The sequence below is a fragment of the Carassius carassius genome, chromosome 9 (assembly GCF_963082965.1).
Source record: "Carassius carassius chromosome 9, fCarCar2.1, whole genome shotgun sequence".
NCBI classification, from domain to species: Eukaryota; Metazoa; Chordata; class Actinopteri; order Cypriniformes; family Cyprinidae; genus Carassius; species Carassius carassius.
In genome coordinates this window covers 10,458,485-10,484,542 of record NC_081763.1, presented here as the reverse complement: position 1 = coordinate 10,484,542, position 26,058 = coordinate 10,458,485, and the positions used below count along the sequence as shown (strand labels likewise).

Sequence of the window (26,058 nt, the reverse complement as noted above, 5' to 3'; positions counted from 1 at the left end):
AGAAGTAGATCAGTTAGGGGAAAAATAACAATGCATATTGAAATTTCATTTCCAAATGAATACTGAAAATTTTACACTGAAATTATTAACTGCACGAACTGTATTATCTCGCAATGCTCGTCCCATTAAGCCTGCTTTCGATCGTCATTAAAATTATATTTAATAACATTTGGTTTATTAAACTAGAATGAATACAGGCAGGGCCGTAGCAGGGGTTAGCAGGGCCCCGGTACAGGTTGTACCAGTGGGCCCTGTCTGAAAGTGTTTAATTTGTATGTTTGTTCTGTTTATTTGTTTGTGCTATTTTTTACACAGTGTTTACGTTTTTTCAAGTTTGTAAGTGTCCAGGTACCGAAACCGAACAATTAAATGTAAAATAGCACTGTAAAAATTAAATATACAGTCAAACCAAAATTTATTCCGACACTTTCAACATATCTCACATTATCTTTATTTATTTGCTATAGTTAAGAAAATGGTAATAAAATATTACAAGAACTCAGAGTTTCTCACACACACATACCCGGAGCAGTGGGCAGCTATATCCAGCACCCGGGGAGCAACTGGGGTTTAGTGCCTTGCTCAAGGGCACTTCAGCCATGGGTATTGAGGGTGGAAGAGAGCGCTGTTCATTCACTCCCTCCCACCTACAACTCCTGCCAGCACCGAGACTCAAACCTGCAACCTTTGGGTTACAAGTCCAACTCTCTAACCATTAGGCCACAGCTGCCCCTCTTATTTTGCTATACTCACTTACATACATTAATAAATAGTGTCCTGCACGTACTAGTAAAAAAAAATCTATATTTCTTTCATTTTATTTTTTTTTTCATTTTTCTTTCATTGGATTAACATTACAGCAGCTAGTAGCTAAATTAGGCGCGGTCACTTTAAGCGACTATGCATCCAATATAATGCACATACGATTTTTTTCTCAACTGTTTACTTCCATTTAAGACATAACCGACAGTTTTTTTGGACATACTATCCAAGACGGATACACATATTTTTTATGTATTTGTCGGTACAAGAGCAAAAACAGACAAATTCGGTGTTCAAGTGTTTTGAGACGCCTCTCTCTGCGTGAGCCCAGAACACCAGAACACCGCGGTGCTGAAGTGGGCTCTTGCACATCCTTTTCGGTTTGTTTAAACTGCAATTGGTTTTTGTTCGTTCAGGTGCATGAGGTTTTTTGAATGCATTCTCAATTTTTTTTATTTTGTGTTTTATCTGTTAGGATGACATCCCTCAGCTCCGAAGGTGGTGGTGTCGTTTGCTCTTGCAAAACTTGTCACATCCAAGGTACACACAACTGGTTAATGAAATGAAATGGATTCTTCTGCATTCAAACTACCCAGAAACACTAAATGTTTCCTCCTAGAATGTTTTGTTCCTAGAAAAATATTCTCTACAAATGGTCCATTTACCTAACCTTTGAGTCTGTCTTTAGGTTGTCAGAGTCCACCATCACCAAACAGCCAGCTAGTACGGAAACTGTGATGGGTCAAGATGACAATGATGAGGTAAAAACGTTTTTTTTGTGTGTGAAAATAATTATAGTAATTTTAGATTTACCCCACAAACACAGTTTATTTTGTACTTTCAACAGAAGATCAAAGAGGAACGGAAGAGGAAGTTAGGGACATTGGTGTAGCATGGTGCTGGGTTCAGAGCCTGTGAGCTGTTCCATGGAGAGGTGACAGAGCCTGAATGTCTCCAGATGGACGAAGAAAAACAGTCTAATATAATCAAAGACTACCTGAAAGGAGAGACTGAGAAAGCAAGGGATGCCTGTGTGTTTGTCTTTGACAATCGTGAGGATATGGAAACATTCTTATTAAAATGTGTTTATGAACGGGCTGAAAGTCAATGCCATGTTTCTGGGAGAAATTTAATTTATAATAATTTATTTACTCTACATTGTTGAATATTATTGTTTTGTGAAATAAATATAACAATACCCAGTGAAACAAGGGATGTCTTTTTATTGATCTTTATGCATCCGTAGGACTTGGACACATTTTTATATATATTTGTGTTGATGGAAAAAGGCCCAAAAGTCAATAGCATGTTACTTACATAATCTATCAAAGCAACCAATGACTTAAGCCTATGTATGTGTAGCTTAGTCTATATAGAGAACCGTCAATCCTATCATGCAAATGTTGCTCTTTTTTGCAAGGTGATAAACTTTTTTTTTTCCATGCACATATTAAAAATATTAGTGTGTAGATCATAATTGTATATAATTAAAAGGAAAATAAAAATACTTAAAACCAAATGAAGTATATAAATTTGCCAAAGTCAGGAACATTTTTTTATTTAAAATGAAAGAAATATGAAAAATAAACACATTTAAAAAAAAAAAAAAAAAGATAAAAATAAAGAGGGGAGGATTCCAGTTATTGCATAACACCCATATTTATCCTTAAAATAGTGATATGATCACTAACGTTCCCACCTTATATGTGAAACATATTTTTAGAGAATTAGATAATTAAAAATGCCTTACAATTGTCTACTTAACTTTGATATTGTCTAAGGTATGTTACAATCGATCATAAAATATGTGAATTTGTCATTACATAAGCGAACAGCGAAAGGTATAAATATTTTATTAATTTGCCTAAGTATAATCAACCAATGCACACGTTTTACCGACTGTTTGGATGAATTTACTTCCATACATTAGAGATGTGGCCTAGGTTTAATTTGTACTATTTAAATTGATTTAATACAAGTTATTTAACCTGTATTAGTAAAACGAAAGATAACATTATTTAATTTGATCCCCGAAACAACATACTTCCGCCATTTTTGCACATGCGCACAACACATGGGTGTTCACCTGGCATCACCCGATGACGTATTTTTACGTATGGCATAGGCGTGGCGTCTGACGGCACACTTGGATGTGAGCGGGGTTGGATGTCCACCGCAAGCTTGTTGTTTTAAAAGAAATCGTCACATCACATCACTTCCGCGTTCTTCTGCTTTATTAGTCAGACTGTCACATTCAGGCGGGAGATTCGGAAATACAGTAGCTCTTTCGGTTTGAGTAGCCTACTCTCCAGTACAGAAATATACAAATTATTCCAGACTTCTCTGCCGGTTACAGGTATGCATGAGTCAAATATGAAACTGTTGCGTTTGTGGTCTATTCAGTTGGGCACAAGAGTGAGACATTGGTTCATAATTGTTTATTTGACACAGAACTGTAGCATTATATTAATCTGCATGCTGTTGTAAAGTCGCTGAAATTATTTCATCTGGCACTACAGAACGAATTAATGGAGCCGCTGGACTTTGTGACGAGATCCACTGAAGAGTTGCTGTTTTTTCTCCACCGAAAAAAGACGGAGATTTCGTGCATCGAGCATCCGCACAGATTCCTCACTCAGCTGCGCGATCACGACCTGGTTCCGGAGAAACTCTTTGAGGTAGAAACACAACCACCTTACATGCATACTCTCTCTCTCTCTCTCTCTCTCTCTCTCTCTCTCTCTCCCTCTCCCTCTCCCTCTCTCTCTCTCTCTCTCTCTCTCTCTAATTCAATTCATTTTATTTTTTATTGGCATGACATTTGTTACTATATATATATATATATATATATATATATATATATATATATATATATATATGTAATTTATTAAATGTAATTAAATTAAATGTTTCATCATCATTTCTCCAGTCTTCAGTGTCACATGATCCTTCAGAAATCATTCTAATATGCTGATTTGCTGCTTAAGAAACATTTATTTTTATTATCAAATTTGAAAACAGATGCTGTTTAATATTTTTGTGGAAGAAGTAGTACCTTTTTTGATGAATAGAAAGTAAAAAAAAATTGTCTGTAGAATGTGAAAAAGAAGCGTTCTCGTGAGCAGAAGGAGAAGATCGTCTATGAGGTTCTGGACTGGGTGGAGAAAAATAAACCACAGTACATACATCAGTTCTGGCGCTGCGTGTTTGAAGACCATATCCTGAAGTTCTACCCGCCACTATGCATGCTTAGAAAAATACTGCTGGACGGTCGGTGGTTTCCACTATTATCAGCTTTATCACCAAGGCTCATACTGCATTACTATGCTATGATAGAGCAAGAGTGCATTCATATATATGTACAGTATTGTTTTTTTCTTTGTTCCAGGCACTTTCAAATTTGATGAGAAACATCCGAATGTTGAGACACCAGAAGAGGAGGAAGAGAGTAAAGGAAAGGCAGAGAAAGGGAAGGAGAAGAGCTACAAAAGAAAGAGAAGTAAAGATGATAGAAGTAGTGAGGATAATGATGATCCTGATCCTTCCTCTGCTTCCACACCCAGTCGTAAGAAACCAGGCAAAAAACCCTCATTCTGTGAGTCACTGAACTACAGCAGGTTTAAATTCTCATCAGGGTTACAGTTAAATAAAAACTAAAACCAGAATGTAGATGAGTTTACTTCTTCATCAGAACAGATTTGGAGAAACGCTTGATCTGTGCATATTTTTCTCATGATTTAGACGCGCTGACTTTTCACTGGAGAAAGGAATTTTGCAGAAAAAAAAGATTTCTAAATATTTGTTATGACTATAGTAGTATCTCAGTGATACTAAAATAACCCTGTCTTTCCTGGTGCCTGATGTCCCGTTCCTGTATTTTCACTCTCTCCTGACCGGTGTTGTCTCTCTTTCTCAGCGTCTCTTGTGAAGAAAGGAGACAAGCAGGAGATTTGGAAGTGGCCTATTTATAAAACTCAGCTGCCTGTAACCTGTGGGGATAAAGAAGGCACTCTCTATCGGGACAAAATGTCCAGAGGTTCACAATCATTGAGTTTTTCCTATAATTTCTCTTAATTTTATTAGAGTGTGTGTTTATAATATTTGCTGAATGCATCCTATCCTTGTCTCCTGTAGGGGAAAAGTGTATTTTGTCTCAAGAACGATGGTTCACCCCAAATGATTTTGAAAAGTTTGCGGGTAAGGAAAAGTGCAAAAACTGGAAACTCAGCATCTGCTGCAGAAACACACCGCTTAAGAAACTCATTGAGGTAAATAATCATATATGTGTGTGTATACATATATATATATATATTAGGGGTGTCCCCGACTAAGGATTTTCATAGACGAATCATATGTTTGGGGGCGGGGCAAAATACATTGAGTCAAATGAGACATTCGACAGCCATAATTACTGATGTTAACACACAGGGAAAATGTGTAACAAATGCCTCGCAGATACAAATGGGGTAAATAATTTTTGTGTTTTGATTAAAAGATAGTTAACACTAAACGTCAGCGAATTTACAGTAGTTATTAGTGTTCTGCATTTCTGTTTTGAGCTGTGCGCGCTGAAGATGACCAGTAGAGTGAGCATTTGATAGCACGTTTTTAATCAGTGTTAAACTCATAATTTCATGTAGAATACGCTTCGTTATTTATACAACATAACGTTAATATTAGGACTTATAGGCTATCTGCAAAAAGAGCCCGAATGCAAATAAATGTGTCTGCGCGGCTCTGAATGAACTCCTTTTGTGGTCGCGTTCTTCACGAAACAATGTGCAGAAACACGGCAGCTAACCTCTAAAAATCCACCGCGTTTTATTATAATGGTGTTCTCATTATAATGGTATGAGTGTGACAGTCCAGTCATAGTTATTAATATTCTGCATTGTAGTTTGTCCTGCTCACGCTGTGCGCTGAAGAGATATCACCGTAGTACTACAATGAAGCGCTTGACTCAAAACCATAAATATACAGATATATATACACCGGCTGAAATGTTTTGAAATCACTTGAACCCTACCTGATCGAAAAAAATCCAGTCTCAGCCTGTGTCAGTTTGAGTCTTGGTAAAGTTTTAAATCCCTGCCGAAGATGCTCCTCTGTCGGTCTCAGATTATGGAAAGTGAAGAATAAATCTATAGGGGTGGTTGGATTTATTCACGCACTGTAAAATATTAAGTTGAAGCTTCTTTCTTTTCAGATTCTTATTCATGGCTTTATCATAATAGGCTGCATATTAACTTATTGGGAGAAAACTGGTAGTTCTATGTGAAATCAGACATTTGAGCTCCCCCATATAGTCAAAATGGCATAATCATAACAGCCCGTGAATATTCGACTTTTAGTGTGGTAGTCGAATCAGGCTCCTCGAATCGAAGCATCGAATCGTCGACTATTTGGGCTCACCCCTAATATATATATATATATATATATACATACACACACACACACACACACTTTAAGATATAAAAAAAAATATTGGTTGTTGTATTTATTGGCTAATATTTAATTTTAGTGCCCAAATGTATAGTATATATAGTATATATATATATATATATATATATATATATATATATATATATATATATATATATATATATATATATATATTAGGGGTGTAAGGGTACGTGTTTTCGTACCGGACCGTTTCGGTACAGGGCTTTCGGTATGGTGCACGTGTGTACCGACTGACCGAATACAATATTTTGTGTGTGGAACATAGTTTCCACACGAACATATTAAGTGGCGGAAGTCTCCGTGTTCAGCGCAAATCCCGCCCTATTTTAAAGTTTTCAAAAGGCATCACTACAACTAGGAAAAAAATGACCGTAATTCAAACGCAGCTCCCGTCTGCATTTAAACAGACCTTTGCTCTTAATTCCGATCGGTCCAACGCCATTACGAAATCTGAGGAGGCCTAAAAACTGAAACTGTTGATGCTGCACTTTACATTTTGGAAAAGTTATATATATATATATTTTAAATATGAGCAGGCCTACAAGCTGGGATTGGTAATGCTGCACTGTAATTATAGTTATTTATTTATATTTTTCATTATATTTTATTATGTGATATTGGTTTGAGACTGAGAGTATTTTATTTAGTGGAGAACTTTGCAGCAGTATTTTATTTCTTATTCTTTTTTTATTATATATATATATATATATATATATATATATATATTATTAAAAAGTGTTTAAAAAAGTGTAAACAAATTGTTTATAGTAAAAAGTTTATAGTAATAAACAACCTGCAATTAGGGGTGTGCACGGATAGTCGAACATTAAAAAAAAAAAAAAAGGTCACAATAAAACCTAATTTGGTCACTTTCTGTGATTCTCCACGGCATATTTGAAGATGTATGCAAGAAAAAAATGAATGAATAAGTGGCCGTTCACATATCGCGCCTAAAACGCGTGGAAAACGCTAGATGCGCCGCTTTCTCCTTCTTTCCAAAGCGCTCGGGCAGAAGCGCCCCTGAGGTGTCTGCCGACCGCGTCGCTTCCATTATGAGCGCGCATACCGCGTGCCTACAATGGAAATAACGAACTTGAGCGCTAGACAAGACGCGATATGTGAACGGCCCCCAAGAACTGCGGTCTTCTACAGTACTTCAAATATGCCGTGGAGAATCACAGAAAGTGACCGAATTCAAGAACATTGTTGCGGCATCTCTCAAGCAACGAATAAACACCGCTAACTTGGAGAATGCAGTGAAAACTCCTCTTCTCGCGTCTGCCCTAGACCCTCGGCACAAACATCTCAGGTTTCTCCCCACGGTGGTTTTTGGGTATGTTTACTGTCCACCTGACGCGAACATACAAGCAGCAGCAGAGCTAGTAGCGGAGAATGCTAACTCAATGCTAAGTAAATACCCCCGAGCCCCGGTGTTTTATATGGGCGATTACAACAACTGCAGTCTTGACAGCGTACTGCCTTCCTTCCATCAGTATGTGCATTGTCCCACAAGGAAGGGAAATGTCTTGGATCTGTGTTACGGGAATGTTTTGGATGCATTTACTGTTCGGGCTCATCCTCCTCTGGGCTCCTCGGACCGTAATGTTTTGGTCTTTCTTCCTGGTTACAGACAGGAACTGAAGCGCATCAAGCCACAAGTCCACAGTGGTCGGCGGATGCAATTGCATGTCTGCAAGGTTCCCTTGCATGCACTGACTGGACCGTTTTTAACGGTACTTTGGATGCGAGACTGTCAGTTATAACAGACTACATAACGTTTTGCATAAGTAACTGTATATCAACAAAAACATACAAAACTTTCCCTAACTCCAGGCCTTGGATTACTCCACAGATTAAACAAAAACTGGCTGAGAAACACAAAATATTTCAATGCAAGGATTGGCTTTCACTCAAAATACTGGACAGACAGATAAAAAATGACATTATTAAAGAAAAACTTAAATACAAAGAGAAAATAGAACATGAGTTTTCTACAATGAACACAAAACAAGCCTTCAAGAAAATAAAAATATTGACGGGACAGAATGTGAAACAAGATCATAGCACTATTTCTAACCCCACAACATTTGCAAATAGCCTTAATACCTTCTACTCCAGATTTGACATCACTGATTATTCAGCTGTCTGCAATGAGCTACTTAACGCTCTCCCTTCAGATCTACCGACAACTCCTCCCTTTACAGAGGTGGATGTTCGACAGGAGCTGAGTAGGTGTAAAATCGGCAAGGCCATGGGGCCGGACAGCATCCCTGCCAGGGTGCTCAAGCTTTGTGCAATGGAACTCTCCCCGGTTCTGTATTCCATAATGCATGAGTCATACAGTACAGCACGGTGGCCCACCCTATGGAAAAAGTCCACCATCATTCCTCTACCAAAGAAACCCCGTCCATCAGAGCTCAACCATTACAGACCTGTTGCTCTCACACCCATAGCAAGCAAATGTTATGAAAAACTGATTCTGCCCACCATCTTGTCAACTGTCAATCCACAGCTGGACAAACATCAGTTTGCCTATAAAGCCAGGCGAGGGACGGAGGATGCTGTTGTATGTCTCCTTCATTCACTCCTTCAACATCTGGAAGTATCTGGTAACTCTGCTGCAGTTCTTTTTGTGGACTTAAGCTCAGCTTTTAATACAACGTTCAACGTCATCAGATGATTAAAAAACTACGTAAACTCAACGTTGCACCTCATTACATCCATCTGATTCAAAGTTTCTTGAGCAACATGCCACAGGCTGTGAGGATAGGGTCTGTTACATCGGACACCACCATAACCAACACTGGAGCTCCTCAAGGCTGTGTCCTCTCTCCCTTTCTTTACACACTCTACACTAATGACTGTATTAGTCCTTCATCCATCACAACATACTACAAATACTCAGACGATACTGCAATCCTGGCTCTCCTCAACGATCACACTAGCATTGCTGCTTACCACGACACAATATCACATTTTACACACTGGTGCACAGACAATTTTCTCCATCTCAATGTTGAGAAAACAAAAGAACTGGTCTTTAATGCACCCAGTCTCAGTCGGATCTCCATTCATGGCAACATGATAGAACAGGTTGAGAAATTCAAATATCTTGGACTCACCCTGGATAACAAGCTCACTTTTGACTATCACATAAAGGACATCCATAAACGCTCCCAACAGCGTCTGCATATTCTACGAAAACTAAGTTCCCTTTACATTGCCCCTCATCTTCTGTTACTACTGTACACAAGTATTATCCAGCCCATTCTGTTATACTGCTCCACCTGTTTTTACACCATGCTGTCATTCACCAACAAAAACAAACTGAATATAATCACACACATAGCTTCAAAAATAATACACTCCCCTACACCCAACATCTCAGAACTCAATGACAGAGCAATAGCCCGCCTTGCCCGGACAATAATAACAGACCCAGAGCACCCCCTCAACTTCCACTTCACTCTCTTGCCCTCCGGGCGAAGATACAGGACCCTAACATGGAGAAGGGCTCGTTTCAAAAAGAGCTTTGTACCATCTGCAATTTCAATCCTTAATAGGCTACAAAGTTGAACATTCACCTTTTTGTGTTTTAGTTGTTGCTGTTACATGTGTACATGTATATATGGATGTATGTGTTTATTTTAAAAAAAAAATTTTGCCAGTTGCGTGTGCTGTATAATAATCTGTGAGAACAAATTTCCCGTTAAGGGACAATAAATTATCTATCCATCTTCTCGATGAAAACATGAGAGAAGTAAGAAAAAAAAAACTTTTTTGAACATTATCAGAACATTTTCCTTGATGCGAGTATGGAAAGCCAAGTGGTCCATAAAACGCGTGCTTTTCAACGCCGTATTAATTTTAAAACGCCGTTTTCATAACGCCACCAGGCGTTAAATAAGCGCCGTTACGCGATAAGTTAACGCCAGACACCACCACGCGTTAAATTATTCAACAGTTAAATTAATAAGAAAGTAATATTATTATCATATTATATTTTGAGTAGGGTATCATTTCAATTTAATAAATAGTTGGTGATAGTTTCACAAAAAAAGAAATTGTTTATTTACATTTACTCAACTCTATGTTGTTTCAAACATTATGCCTTTATTGCGTTTGAGGAAGATATTTTGAAGAATGCTGATAACCAAACTGTTTTAGTCTGTAAATATATGACGATTCAGATGCAGCTTCTGAAACAAAAGTAGAGCATATGTAATTCTAAATTAAATATCAATTTTTAAACTACATTATTTTTTCTTTTATATTATTCATATATATATATATATATATATATATATATATATATATATATATATATATATTTATAAATATGAACTGAAATGACAATCATAGCTGAATTAAGCGGAACTGCGAAGCTGACCCCCCCTAAAAATAGACTTATGGGAGTCCCCCCCTGATATTTTGTATTAGCAACAACAACAAAGGCAAATCTGAAAAAAAATAATAATAATGCTGTTAGCATAGTAAATAAGATTAAACAGACGGAGTATGGGGATTGAATGAAGGCAGTAAATGTTTATTGGTTCACCTCAGATCGTGAAAGCAGACTGCAGTATTGTCATTCATCATAACAAACAGTGTAGAGAGGGCTGCAAATCTTGCAAAATCTTGCAAATCAAGAAATCCTGCAGGCGCTCCTGAAAATATGGGCTTAAATTTCAGGAACACTTCATTTGCTCTATTTCTTAAAAACAAATTCAAGCAAAGTCACAGCTGATCGTGGTGCATCTCCAAACAAACACACAGCTCATTCTGAACAACGTTTTTGAATGAAGCCAGATGACCCGACGGTAGCTGCTCGCATTTCAGCCTGTCTGAGTGACATCTCTAGCTGGATGAATGACCATCACCTTCAGCTTAACCTTACGAAGACAGAACTCCTGGTGATTCCAGCTAACCCATTGCTTAATCACAACTTCTCTATACAGCTGGGCTCATCAACCATTACTCCTTCGAGGACAGCTAGAAACCTAGGAGTTGTGATGGACCATCAGTTAAGCTTTACAGACCACATTGCTACAACGACCCGGTCCTGCAGGTTTGCCTTATACAACATTAGGAAGATTAGACCCTTCCTGTCAGAGCAAGCAACCCAACTTCTTGTCCAAGCTCTTGTTCTCTCCAGACTGGACTATTGTAATGCTCTCCTGACGGGCCTTCCTGCATGTACTGTCAAGCCTCTGCAATTGATCCAGAATGCAGCAGCGAGGGTTGTCTTCAATGAGCCAAAAAAAGCTCACGTTACTCCGCTCCTCATCAGGTTACACTGGTTACCAGTAGCTGCTCGCATCAAATTCAAGGTACTGATGCTAGCCTACAAGACGACCACTGGCACGGCACCAACATACCTAAACTCATTGGTTAAATCTTATGTGCCCTCCAGAAGTTTGCGCTCTGCAAGTGATCGACGCCTTGTGGTACCATCCCAAAGAAGTTCAAAATCACTTTCACGGACCTTTTCCTGAACTGTGCCCAGTTGGTGGAAAGACCTCCCAATCTCAATTCGTACAGCTGAGTCTTTACTCATTTTCAAGAAACATCTAAAGACTCATCTTTTTCGCCTGCACTTAACCAACTAACACTAGCACTTTTCCTTTTCTTGTCTTTGAATTTTATAAAAAAACAAAAAAAACAAAAAAACCTACCTACACATTCTATACTAGACTAACTGAGACTTGTCATGGCACTTGTATACTGTTGTTGTTCTCTTGTTGACCTGACTGCTTCTATTGTTCTCATTTGTAAGTCGCTTTGGATAAAAGCGTCTGCTAAATGATTAAATGTAAATGTAAATGATTAAATGAATCTTTATTTTTGAACAAATCTAGCGAGTCAATGATTTATCCATCACCAATTCATAAAGAGGGTCATTTGCTTTGTTCTTAAATGAATGAACGAATCGATTAAATAAATGATTCATTGATAAGGCAGTGACATGCTGCCACCTACTGTCGGTTTCAGTTTCATTTGAAAGTATAAATGAGTCATTTAAAGGTAAAAAAAAAAAAAAAATCAAATATTGCCCTATTAATTTATTTATGTTCCTAAACAAAAAAAAAATATCAAAAAGAAATGTAAGCATAGAGGCCTTGATACTGTAACGTTACCTTTTAAAAAACTAATTGAAAACATTTATGCAAAGTGTATTATGTACAAATCTTGCAATACTGTACCACTAAATAAGAAAGGTTTTGAGGGCAAAGCTAATCAGGCCAATGAGAGACAATTAATAATCAATCTCATTTTTTATTAAATCATTCTTTCATTTCACTAATCAATCTTTTTTATTTTTTTTTATTTTTTTAGGGGTCATTAATGATGCTTACATTATAGCATGTGCAAATTCACAAACAAACTATATATAATTTGGCCAAACTTACAGGTACCTATATTAATATTCAAGAATGAATAAATGTACTGTTATTATAGATTACAAAGGTATTTAGAATTAAATACATCCAAAAGGTCAGGACTTGCCATACATTTTCTTATTTAAACATTGTAATAATTTCCAAATTCGGACTTATTTGTGTCATTCGATAACTATATTCCCTATATCTATATTTGTAATTGCTTTATTGTAAAATAAATCAGGTATCTACTTTTGAGTATGATTTCAGTTTATCATATGTTATTATGTTTTTAAAAAGGAAGAAAAAGTACCCTCAGAAGATATTTTAGAGCCTAATTGTGTTAAATGTGAAAAAGCAAACAAAATGTAGCTTTAAATATTAATATTTAATTTAGAATTACACATGCTATACTTTTGTTACAGAAGCTGCATCTGAATCATTGGGTTGAGTAAATGTAAATAAACAAAATTTCTATTTTTGTGAAACTATCGCCAACTATTTATTAAATTGAAATGATAGCCTACTAAAAATATAATATAATTAAAAAAATAATAATATTACTTTCTTATTAATTTAACTGTTGAATAAAATCATTTCCAAATTTGCACTCATTCGTGCCTGGGGTGATAACTTTATGAGACAAAAGCTATATGTATAATTGTAAGGGCTATCCTTGCCATCTTCGCGCTCTTGCAAACTGGATGCTCTGACTTGCCGTAGAGTCCTTGTAGCCATGAGAGGTGTGTCCATGTAGATGAGTGAATAAATCTGCATCTTAAGTTGCGTGTCGCGTTAACGTCTGTCGGCGTGTGGCGCTATTTTAACGCGTGGTGGTGTCTGGCGTTAACTTATCGCGTAACGGCGCTTATTTAACGCCTGGCGGCGTTATGAAAACGGCGTTTTAAAATTAATACGACGTTGAAAAGCACGCGTTTTATGGACCACTTGGCTTTCCATAGTTGACGGTGTCCTTTAACAGTAGGCATAGGTGTGTGTAAAAAAAAGTTGATATTGTTGTCATGAAGACAAGATCCTGGTTTATGGAAAGCCATGTGGACCATAAAACGCGTGCTTTTCAACGCCGTATTAATTTTAAAACGGTGTTTTCATAACGCCGCCAGGCGTTAAATAAGCGCCGTTACGCGATAAGTTAACGCCAGACGCCACCACGTGTTAAAATAACGCCACACGCCGACAGACGTTAAGTTAACGCGACACGCCACTTAAGATGCAGATTTATTCACTCATCTACATGGACACACCTCTCATGGCTACAAGGACTCTACGGCAAGTCAGAGCATCCCGTTTGCAAGAGCGCGAAGATGGTAAGGATAGCCCTTACAATTATACATATAGCTTTTGTCTCATAAAGTTATCACCCCAGGCACGAATGAGTGCAAATTTGGAAATGATTTTATTCAACAGTTAAATTAATAAGAAAGTAATATTATTATTTTATTATTATATTATATTTTGAGTAGGCTATAATTTCAATGTAATGAATAGTTGGCGATAGTTTCACAAAAATAGAAAATCTGTTTATTTACATTTACTCAACCTAATGTTGTTTCAAACCTTATGCCTTTATTGCGTTTGAGGAAGATATTTTGAAGAATTCTGATAACCAAACTGTTTTAGTCTGTAAATATATGACGATTCAGATGCAGCTTCTGAAACAAAGGTAGAGCATATGTAATTCTAAATTATATATATATATATATATATATATATATATATATATATATATATATATATATATATATATATATATATTATTTATTTATTTATAAACATAAACTGAAATGATAATCATAGCTGAATTAAGCAGAACTGCGGAGCTGATCCCCCCTAAAAATAGACTTATGGGAGTCCCCCCTGATATTTTGTATTAGCATCAACAAAAAAGGGAAATCTGAAAATAATAATAATAATAATGCAGCTAGGATAGTAAATAAGATTAAACAGACGGAGTATGGGGATTGAATGAAGGCAGTAAATGTTTATTGGTTCACCTCAGATCGTGAAAGCAGACTGCAGTATTGTCATTCATCATAACAAACAATGTAGAGAGGGCTCCCTCGGAAGAAATCCTGCAGGCGCCCCTGAACATATGGGCTTAAATTTCAGGAACACTTAATTTGCTCTATTTCTTAAAAACAAATTCAAACAAAGTCACAGCTGATAGCGGTGCATCTCCAAACAAACACACAGTTTCTGAACAACGTTTTTGAATGAATCTGAATTTTTGAACAAATCTAGCGAGTCAATGATTTACCCATCACCAACTCATGAAGAGAGTCATTTGCTTTGTGATTCATTGATAAGGCAGTGACATGCTGCCACCTACTGTCGGTTTCAGATTCATTTGAAAGTATAAATGAGTCATTTAAATCGTTTAATATTTCCATTTTCAAAACTTTTTAATTTTAAACATTAATTTCATTACATCATTCTTATGAAATACATTAATGCCACCTCCAAGTCTTCTCAAAAAGTCTGTATAATCCTTAATGCAACAGCAGAGTTCTGTGCCTTGCAAAGCTGAAATGTTGATGCTGATTTCATTTGACTGGTATCTTATTCTTCTGGATTGTATTTTACTAATTTAATAAAAATGAGATGGAAAATGGGATCAAAAAGGTAAAAAAAAAAAAAAATCAAATATTGCCCTATTAATTTATGTTCCTAAACAAAAAAAAATATCAAAAAGAAATGTAAGCATAGAGGCCTTGATACTGTAACGTTACCTTTTAAAAAACTAATTGAAAACATTTATGCAAAGTGTATTATGTACAAATCTTGCAATACTGTACCACTAAATAAGAAAGGTTTTGAGGGCAAAGCTAATCAGGCCAATGAGAGACAATTAATAATCAATCTCATTTTTTATTAAATCATTCTTTCATTTCACTAATCAATCTTTTTTATTTTTTTTTTATTTTTTTAGGGGTCATTAATGATGCTTACATTATAGCATGTGCAAATTCACAAACAAACTATATATAATTTGGCCAAACTTACAGGTACCTATATTAATATTCAAGAATGAATAAATGTACTGTTATTATAGATTACAAAGGTATTTAGAATTAAATACATCCAAAAGGTCAGGACTTGCCATACATTTTCTTATTTAAACATTGTAATAATTTCCAAATTTGGACTTATTTGTGTCATTCGATAACTATATTCCCTATATCTATATTTGTAATTGCTTTATTGTAAAATAAATCAGGTATCTACTTTTGAGTATGATTTCAGTTTATCATATGTTATTATGTTTTTAAAAAGGAAGAAAAAGTACCCTCAGAAGATATTTTAGAGCCTAATTGTGTTAAATGTGAAAAAGCAAACAAAATGTAGCTTTAAATATTAATATTTAATTTATATTACACATGCTATACTTTTGTTACAGAAGCTGCATCTGAATCATTGGGTTGAGTAAATATAAATAAACAGAATTTCTGTATAATTGTAAGGGCTATCCTTGCCATCTTCGCGCTCTTGCAAACTGGATGCTCTGACTTGCCGTAGAGTCCTTGTAGCCATGAGAGGTGTGTCCATGTAGATGAGTGAATAAATCTGCATCTTAAGTGGCGTGTCGCGTTAACTTAACGTCTGTCGGCGTGTAGCGTTATTTTAACGCGTGGTGGCGTCTGGCATTAACTTATCGCGTAACGGCGCTTATTTAACGCCTGGCGGCGTTATGAAAACGGCGTTTTAAAATTAATACGGCGTTGAAAAGCACGTGTTTTCTGGTCCACTTGGCTTTCCATAGTCAACAGTATTGACGGCAAAATAGACTATGTTTGACAGGTGCAATATTTGAAAATCTATCATTATTTATTTTTTTTATTACATTTATATCTAAATTTATGTCAACGTATAGGCTTTCAAATATCAAAATGTCATGAATTAATATGTATTTGTGTACAAAATGACATATAAACATATTTTCCTATTATATTTTGCCTGGAAACGCTTCCAACACGCGTGCGTGTCGCGTGAAAAATAGGCGTTTGTTCTATTTATGCACGCGTTTTCCGCGCGGCTCAAGCCGCGCCTGAGATGCTCTAACCTGTAACTAACATCTTTTTCATCTTTTTCGCCTGCACTTAACCAACCAACACTAGCACTTTTCCTTTTCTTGTCTTTTAATTTAAAAAAAAAAAAAAAACCTACCTATGCGTTCTATACTAGACTAACTGAGACTTGTCATGGCACTTGTATACTGTTGTTGTTCTCTTGTTGACCTGACTGCTTCTATTGTTCTCATTTGTAAGTCGCTTTGGATAAAAGCGTCTGCTAAATGATTAAATGTAAATGTAAATGTAAATGTTAACATGGGAGCCGAATTAAAAACAGACACGCCGCGCAGCTGAGACGCTTGCGGCACGCATCCAGTATGTCGCCGGCCTAAGGAGCCGACTTTCCTCCAATCATGTTTAAATGCCCGTATTTCTTAACAAGAACATGTAAAACAATAGAAAAAAGCCAAAAAGATTTGCTGACAGTTTCAAACTTTCAAACTTTAAGTTTTTTCTTTGTTCATTTTTCTTTTTTTTTTGCTTTTAATCTGTACTTTTGTTTGTTTGCATGCATTGTTAAAGGTTTTCAGCTACAAAACACGATGTGTAATGTTCAAGCTTATTGTGTGTAAGCTTGTTCAAAATGACGGAAACAATAAATGTTGCTGAAAAATAACGTCTGTCTCATTAAATATTCGTTTTTTGTGAGCTCAAATATTCAAATGTGATATTTTCGGAAAACGCCCATCCCTAATATATATATATATATATATATATATATATATATATATATATATATATATATATATATATATATATATATATATATATATATATATATCCAATCTGCATTAACAGTTTAGTGGCATTTTTATTTGATTACTTAATCGGTACACCTACCACTGTTTTGAAAGAGAACTGCACCTTTTCCTGTTTAAAAAATGGTTGATTGTAAACCTCTAGCAACTTATAGCGTATAGCAGGAATGTGCTTCTAATACAAAGCATCAGAAGTACAGTGCATATTTTTTTATTAACCCTTTATTTTTTTTACAACATATGATATACATTTTTATTTACATTATATACAGCAATTCATATAAATGTATGACCACTTCTTTTCTCAATTTTGTCAGGAGGAGCATCTACAGTGTCCACCGATGGAGATAAAAAAGAGAACATGTGTGCAAAAAGTACTTTGTCTCTTAATGTGTAATGTCAGGTTTTGTTTTTCCTCTGTTTTTCATGTGACATTTATTAAAAGACTTTATTTATTCCTGCAGAACATGAATAAGTTGTTTCCTGTCAGCTCATCTGAGAGCTCCAATGAAGGTGAGTAATGATCATCCAGGGTCATTCACATGCTCTCTGCTGTTTGTCTGAATGCAGCAATGTTTTATTTCTCAAGACTCAGAAAAAAGCGCAGGTTCGATGGAAGAAAGTGATGCTGAAGGTTTCCAGGAACAGGGAGGGAAAGAAGAAGGAACAGAGTTTAGAGGGAGAGTTGAGGAGGAGGAAGAAGACATGGCAGATCTGTCTGTTTTCCAGGCTCCTTTTTTACCAGTCACCTGTGTTTCACTTACTGGGACTTTATACAAATACAGGTTTGCAACAGGTATGCTATTGCACTGATTTGTGTGTAGAATTCGATATGCAGTTTGTTTTGGCTGTGTTGAAGGTTTGAGTGAAAAATGTTCAGGTTTATGTTCTGTTGTAGGGATATTTGGGAAGTGTATACGCACTGAGGAAAGATGGTTCACTCCGGAGGAATTTGTAAAGCAGGAACCGACTCTCACAGATGGACACTGGAAGAAAGATATACTGTGCCATGGAAAAACGCTCAACCTTTTAATCAAGGTAGGTGAGAACATACAATTGCATCTCAATAAATTAGAATGTGGTGGAAAAGTTCATTTATTTCAGTAATTCAACTCAAAATTGTGAAACTTGTATATTAAATAAATTCAATGCACACAGACTGAAGAAGTTAAAGTCTTTTGTTCTTTTAATTGTGATGATTTTGGCTATCTCAGCAAATTAGAATATGGTGACATACCAATCAGCTAATCAACTCAAAACACCTGCAAAGGTTTCCTGAGCCTTCAGAATGGTCTCTCAGTTTGGTTCGCTAGGCTACACAATCATGGGGAAGACTGCTGATCTGACAGTTGTCCAGAAGACAATCATTGACACCCTTCACAAGGAGGGTAAGCCACAAACATTAATTGCCAAAGAAGCTGACTGTTCACAGAGTGCTGTATCCAAGTATCTTAACAGAAAGTTGAGTGGAAGGAAAAAATGTGGAAGAAAAAGATGCACAACCAACCGAGAGAACCACAGCCTTATGAGGATTGTCAAGCAAAATCGATTCAATTTTTGAATTTGAGTGAACTTCACAAGGAATGGACTGAGGCTGGAGTCAAGGCATCAAGAGCCACCACACACAGACGTGTCCCAGAAATTGGCTTTTGTATTTCATTTGGAAACCAAGGTCCTAGAGTCTGGAGGAAGGGTGGAGAAGCTCATAGACCGAGTTGCTTGAAGTCCAGGGTTAAGTTTCCACAGTCTGTGATGATTTGGGGTGCAATGTCATCTGCTGGTGTTGGTCCATAGTGTTTTTTGAAAACCAACGTCACAGCACCTGTTAACCAAGAAAGTTTGGAGCACTTCATGCTTCCTTCTGCTGACCAGCTTTTTGAAGATGCTGATTTAATTTTCCAGCAGGATTTGGCACCTGCCCACACTGCCAAAAGCACCAGAAGTTGGTTAAATGACCATGGTGTTGGTGTGTTTGACAGGCCAGCAAACTCACCAGACCTGAACCCCAGAGAGAATCTATGGGCTATTGTCAAGAGGAAGATGAGAAACAAGAGACCAAACAATGCAGACGAGAAGAAGGCCACTGTCAAAGAAACCTGGGCTTCCAGACCACCTCAGCAGTGCCACAAACTGATCACCTCCATGCCACGCCGAATTGAGGCAGTAATTAAAGCAAAAGGACCCGCTACCAAGTATTGAGTACATGTACAGTAAATGAACATACTTTCCAGAAGGCCAACAATTCACTAAAAATGTTTTTTTTTTTCCTCTTATGAAGTATTCTAATGTGTTGAGATAGTGAATTGGTGGGTTTTTGTTAAATGTGAGCCAAAATCATCACAATTAAAAGAACCAAAGACTTAAACTACTTCAGTCTGTGTACATTGAATTTATTTAATATACAAGTTTTACAATCTGAGTTAAATTACTGAAATAAGTTAACTTTTCCATGACATTCTAATTTATTGAGATGCACCTGTAGTATGTTGGAAAAAATGGGTGAGAACGTAGTATTGTATATATTGAAAAAAAGAAAAATCTTATTTATTTATTTGTTTGTTTATTGTCGTTTTTAGAAAAAAATCCTGTGCAAACATTTACCTCTGTGTGAATGTCAGAATTGCACCATTAAAAAGGAAGACCTGGTAAGAAACATGTCTACCTGATATGTTTAATCATAAGTCATAAAAATGTATGATATTAACTTGATACTGATACTACTTTCTGATACTAACTTTCTGATACTAACTTTCTTAGTTCTTAACAGCCTCTTATTAGTGTATATCTTTAGTTGTATATATATATAATTTTTTGCTTAAAAGCTAAGATTATTTAGATTAGATTTTCCTGTTATGTGGCACAGATCTGATATGGTCCACAAATGTGTAAGCAGGAAAAAAGCACATTAGGGCTGGTTTGATACCACTTTTTTAGAACCGATCCTGATCCGATAACAGAAATCTGAGTATCGGCCGATATTGATTCTAATCTGATACCAGCGCAGTTTTTTTTAATAAAATTTTTTAGAATCACTGTAGAATTACTATACCTTAATGTGTTGACCTGATCATCACTCTTTTGTGTGTTAAACACAATCTAACACATAAAGACAACTTCATTGTAAAGAAAAACAACAAATGAATAAATATATAAACATAATCTATGATAAAAAATACTACTATAAACTAGGTTAGTGAATAATACAGAAGCAAAGGTTACTCTAGAAAAGTCATGTGTGCACAATAATTTTATCAAATGTAAATATTTAGAGAAAAACATTCAGTGGGGAACAAATTAAAGTGAATAAGTTTAGGGCTAAATCTGGTAAAATGTTATACATTGCTCTTTGTATTGCTGTAAAAAACATTGATGAAAAACAAGTAGTGACTGGCTGGAGTGATTTGCCGGGGACGGACGAACTCGCTGCCAGCCTCCCACGATGTGGAGGGACGGCTGCCGTCCGTGAGGGAGCGGAGGAGTCGGCACCATTCGCCAGGTGGCCGGAGCCTGCTGCCATCCGCCTGAATGGGGAGGAGCAGGGAACAGGGGACTCCTGCCGGCTGCCCAAATGCGGAGGAGCCGTCGCCGACCACTGGGCATCGGAGGAGTGTCGTGCCGTCCATCGAGGGCCGTCCAGTACCACCACCAGGCACCATGGAGGAGATCACCCAGCTGGTGGAGGGCAAAGCGGCAGTGCGTCTGGGAACCGGAACAATTATTTTTTTCTTTTTTCTCCTCTCTCCATTCTGCTGGGGATGGGAGTAATCGAGGAGTCCCACAGTGACTGGGCGAGCCTGATAGGTTTGGTTCCTAAAACGGACGCTACCTATCGTAGGGTGTATGCAGTGTTGAAATTTGATACATATCCAATGCCCCGGGTTGACGAGCTGCTTGATTGGTTAGGTACGGCTCGTTTTTATTCGACATTGGACTTAACAAAAGGATACTGGCATATCCCCTTATCTCCCATGTTCAAAGAAAAAACAGCCTTCACCACGCCGTTTGGCTTACACCAATATGTGATGCTTCCTTTCGGCTTGTTCGGGGCCCCAGCCACATTTCAGCGTCTCATGGATAGAGTTCTGCGGCCCCATGCTGCCTATGCCACTGCCTACTTGGATGATATCACCATCTACATTGGGGATTGGCAGTGGGATATGAAGCATTTGATGGCTGCCCTCGGAGCGCTGAGACAGGCGGGGCTAACGGCCAACCCGAAGAAAGTGCGCAGTCCGGGCGGGGGTGCAGGTAAGGTATCTGGGCTTCCACTTTTGTCATGGGCAGGTGCGTCCCCAAATTGATAAGACAGCCCCTCGCGGACGACTCTCGTGCACAAATAAAAACCAAACAAAAAAATAAAGCCCAGGCCTGGTCCTCTCTTGTCCTTCACTGTCGTCACTCCTCTTTTTTATACTTCCAATCTCCTCCGTGGGACTCGGGACCGGTGAGTGGAGCAGGTGTCGCTCATTTCCCAATCACTTCACCAGCCTCGTTCCACTCCCATGGCTCTCGGCCCCGCCCCACTAGTCACGGGTACATTTTGATGTGTAGTGTATTATATATGTGTGATAGTTTATTGAGGCTTTTCTTTTAACAGTTTTAGATTTCAGCAACTGTGTGCATGAAGAACAATTCATAGTGCTCTCTAATATGTGATCTAACAGACACCTGTTAGAAAGTAACGTGATTTAGAAATAGCACTCCAGTAAGAAAACCAGCTATGCATTGGACCCGGAAATAATGTCTCTCTCTCTCTCTATATATATATATATATATATACTGTATATAAAGTATATTATATATTATTATGTAAAGTAGAATATTATACACTATAATATAATATAATATCGTATTGTATTATAGTTATTATATCCAAGTTGTCTGTCTGGAACGCAGCATTAGGTTAACGTCAATAAACGATTGTGTACTACAATTAAGAGCCATTCGATAAGGTGAAATTTCAGCACTTGAAAAAGTGCTTTTTTTTGTGCCTTTTGTGGGGCTTAACAATAACACAGAATAGTATACATCACACAATATCGGATTTGGATCTGTCTCGTCTGACCGATACTCCGATCCAGCAGAAAATGGCAGAATTGGAGTGAAACCGATACTGAATATCTGATCAGCGCAACCCTAAAACACATATTCTCAGATCGGGCCTCATTCCTATGTGGAAATAATCAGGATAAGAATCAGTTACGTGCACCTGCTGTGTAATGCTGGGTATACACCAAAAGATTTTTTACATCTTATAAGATTTTCAAAATGTGATAGAACACAAACATGAGGATAAAATAGATTTAACCGTTTTGCTCCTATAGTGCGTGGTGTGCCACAATGTGACAAAGACAGCACACCACACACAAACAGATTTTCAACCATACTCAACTGTGAACACAGGAAATCTCGCAATATCTCGTGAGACTTCAGAATAAGCATTCTGGACGATATGCAGGAAAAAAATTGCAATGATAGTGCTTGGAATGATTTTCACAGAAAATTCACGGGGGAAAAAAAGAAAAGGGTTTGGGTAAAGTCATGGAGACGGCGGGGACATGGTCTGTACAAGTTACAGAGTGAGCTAGATGTAAACAATGGTCACAAAATCACACAGATATGTTTTTTTTTATATATATATAATTGTTGTTCTCAGTTCTCTCTTGGAAAAGAGATCTTATTCTCTTTGAAATTGCTTTATTAAATAAACTTTAAATAATTGTTATCAGATCTTACATCACTCTTTAAGAATGTGATCATTCACTTTCTGATTGGATATCGTTTCATTTCAAGTGATAATCTCCAGAGGGTGCATGTATTTGTCCTCGGGGTTCCCCCCACACATCAGGATTTCAGATATTAAACATATTGAACATTTACGATTTGCAGTCTGATAAGATAATCTGTAGAACCATCAAGATAATTGATAATTGTCGGAGGGGGGGGAAATCGACCCAAAATCAGCCCAATTATCTTTTGGTGTGTATCTAGCATAAGCGGACAGATTAGATATGTAATCAGTGATGAACACATTGGTTTTTAATGAAGGAAAAAATGCTCCAGTTACTGACATAGCCTCAGTTCCCTGAGATAAGGGAATGAGTCTTGTGTTTACCGCAGAATGGTGAAACTCCTGTTTAATGGTCATGAAAATAATGGTCATGTTAAAATAAAATAAAATAAAAATCTTGGACACCTTATAGTAAAGTTTTAGAAAATTGTCATACTCTACATTTGACACTCTAACACTTGAACTATAATAATAACGATTAAATTATAAAAACAACCATTTTTAATTGTTGCTTTGTATATCGGTTATCGTCAATACCGGTATATCACGACACCCCTAATCAAAATGTAAGATTAATGCTTTAGGAAACACCTGCCAATGGGTTATGAAAATCGCAATAGAGAATAAATTTATAATAATAATAATCATATTATTATTATTATTATTATCTACATATCTCTTTTCTAGACTGTCATGGTTAAGTCCAGATTAAAATGTAAATATATGGAAACATTTAAATTAAATACTGTTGATATACTAAATTCTAAAATTAAAAACTATTTTGACTCTCTCCTATGTAACAACTAGCAAGTGGACAAAGAAAGTTGTGCTTGCAATGCTGCTTTGTGTAGAGGGGTAACTAGTAACCATTTTTATTCAGCCCATCTGCTGATTTTGTTCAGATGTGAAAATCGGACAGAATTTTCATGCAGCAAACACACAGTGCTGTCAGATTTAACTGGACGCTAATATGAATATTTCAATAAATATTTAAATAAGCTGATATGCATACATTTTTTTTTTAAACAATTCCAACAATAAGGTATATAGAATTATTCAGGTATTTTGAGGTGCTCACGACACTGACGCTGTTTTTACACTTGCACAGCGTCTTCAAAGCGCTCATTAAAAGGCCAAATTAAACTGACCAAACATAATGCAGCAACCGCCATTTCAACATCATCATTTAAAAAATAAATATTTTTACATCGATAGTGTGCCGCTTTGACACATCACGTGGCCCGTGATGAGCATATTTGGCTGATCGGCTCTGCCTAAAATTAGCTTAATTCATGGAAAATTCTAATTCTTTCTTTCTTTCTTTTTTTGAAATTATGACTTTGATATGGTGTGATTAGATTCCTACAGTATATCAAATCAGCAAATGCATTTGATTATTTCTGTGATGATGATAAAATCTTATATCCTGTCATGACTAGATGGCACAGAACAATGATGACGAGTGTTACGTGTGTGACTCTGAGGAAGATCTCGTGTGTTGTGATAAGTGTCCACGAGCTTTTCATTCTCACTGTCACCTACCAGCTGTACATGGAGACTCACCTGGGTGAGAGAGAGAGAGAGAAAATAATTAAATCAGCAAGTGTGTGTGTCATACATTCATTCTGTATATGTGTGTGTTTTGCTTGTAGGGAATGGATTTGTACCTTTTGCGTGTTAAGAACCAGCCAACAATGGCGTGACTCTAGAAACATGTCTGAACAAGAGGCTTTCTATGCCCCAGTGTCTCAATACAGATTGGTAAACACACACACACACACACACACACACACAAACTCAGCACCTTAATATAGAAGAGAACCACAAGCATTTGAGGTGCTCACATTTTGTAAGAGCTTTTGATGCTTTAAAATGCTGTCTACAGTCTGCCCAGTTTAGAAACAGAACAATTATTTATGGGCCTAATTGTGGATAAGTGTGTTGTTTGTCATCTTTAGCACTGCCACTACCTCCTGTTATGTGTGTACAGAGAGGACATCCAGAAGGTGTTTTTTGAGGATCCACGGCAAACGGTGAGATTGTCTCTTTATTTTGTCTCTTTTAATTCCTTTATAAATAGAATAAAAATTATGAAAGATATTAAATTAAATTTTAAATAAATGAAACAAAAATAAAATGACTCACAGGTGCCTAGATACTCTGAGTTCATATCTCAGCCGATGTGGCTGGACAGAATAAAGCAGAAATTGGAAAGTGGAGAGTATCAGACGATAGGAGCATTCGTCTCAGACTTTCAGCTAATTTTCAGCAACTGCAGAACGTTCAATAGGGTAAGATTCAATCAAACATGTTACATAATAAAACATCACCAAAAAACAGATCAAGACTTTGATTATTTACTTTTGGACATTATATTTTTTTGACAGATTTTTCTGTATTTTGTTCTCTTGCTCTCTAAAGGACAATGTTTTTGGTCAAATGGGGGCCAGGCTGAAGAAAATGTTCAAGGAAGAGTTCAAGAAAATTTTCTGTATCGGATAACAAGTTTTTTAAAGATACAATTGAGATCTGGATATTTTTCAATATTCATAAGAGTTCATTATAATAATGTATAAGAAGTATAATATGTTTAATTTTGCAGTCAGTGGTTTGGAGAATGGATTGGTTACTGAAGGCAATTTGATTATGTCAGTACAGAAGATCTAATACTAATACTGATACCTTTATCTAAAAATTTTGAGTATATATTTTTTATGTTGATTATTAACAGTAGTGATAGTTTTGGTTTTCTATATTGTTTTGTGTAGTTATTTTTGTTCTGTAGCCTTTTTTGTATTTTGTTATGTAAATGT

The 26,058-nt window shown here is 36.6% G+C and overlaps 1 protein-coding gene across 3 annotated transcripts; it reads left to right on the top strand.

Moving 5' to 3' along the window:
* The first annotated feature begins 2,993 nt into the window (after positions 1-2,993).
* On the top strand, positions 2,994-25,807 carry LOC132148537 (nuclear body protein SP140-like protein). Of its 3 annotated transcripts, none has more exons than XM_059557229.1 (16): positions 2,994-3,118; positions 3,282-3,440; positions 3,858-4,032; positions 4,151-4,357; positions 4,679-4,798; positions 4,897-5,030; positions 17,772-17,828; positions 17,919-17,967; positions 18,050-18,250; positions 18,353-18,492; positions 20,031-20,099; positions 24,685-24,812; positions 24,898-25,006; positions 25,204-25,278; positions 25,393-25,536; positions 25,667-25,807. In XM_059557229.1, exons 2-16 carry the CDS (start codon positions 3,291-3,293, stop codon positions 25,745-25,747), a joined length of 1,839 nt encoding a protein of 612 aa, XP_059413212.1. In that variant the 5' UTR covers positions 2,994-3,118; positions 3,282-3,290; the 3' UTR covers positions 25,748-25,807. The 3 variants fall into 3 exon arrangements, with proteins under 3 accessions (XP_059413212.1, XP_059413211.1, XP_059413213.1); XM_059557228.1 differs by having other exon boundaries at positions 18,044-18,250; XM_059557230.1 differs by lacking the exon at positions 25,667-25,807 and having other exon boundaries at positions 18,044-18,250; positions 25,236-25,278; positions 25,393-25,528.
* The last annotated feature ends 251 nt before the right edge of the window (positions 25,808-26,058 follow it).

Excerpts from the sequence above, each read along its gene's own strand:
- LOC132148537 (XM_059557228.1), top strand. The coding sequence starts at position 3,291 with ATGGAGCCGCTGGACTTTGTGACGAGATCCACTGAAGAGTTGCTGTTT. Across the intron at positions 20,100-24,684 it reads CCATTAAAAAGGAAGACCTG|ATGGCACAGAACAATGATGA; the intron begins GTAAGAAACATG and ends TGTCATGACTAG. Across the intron at positions 25,007-25,203 it reads CAGTGTCTCAATACAGATTG|CACTGCCACTACCTCCTGTT; the intron begins GTAAACACACAC and ends TGTCATCTTTAG.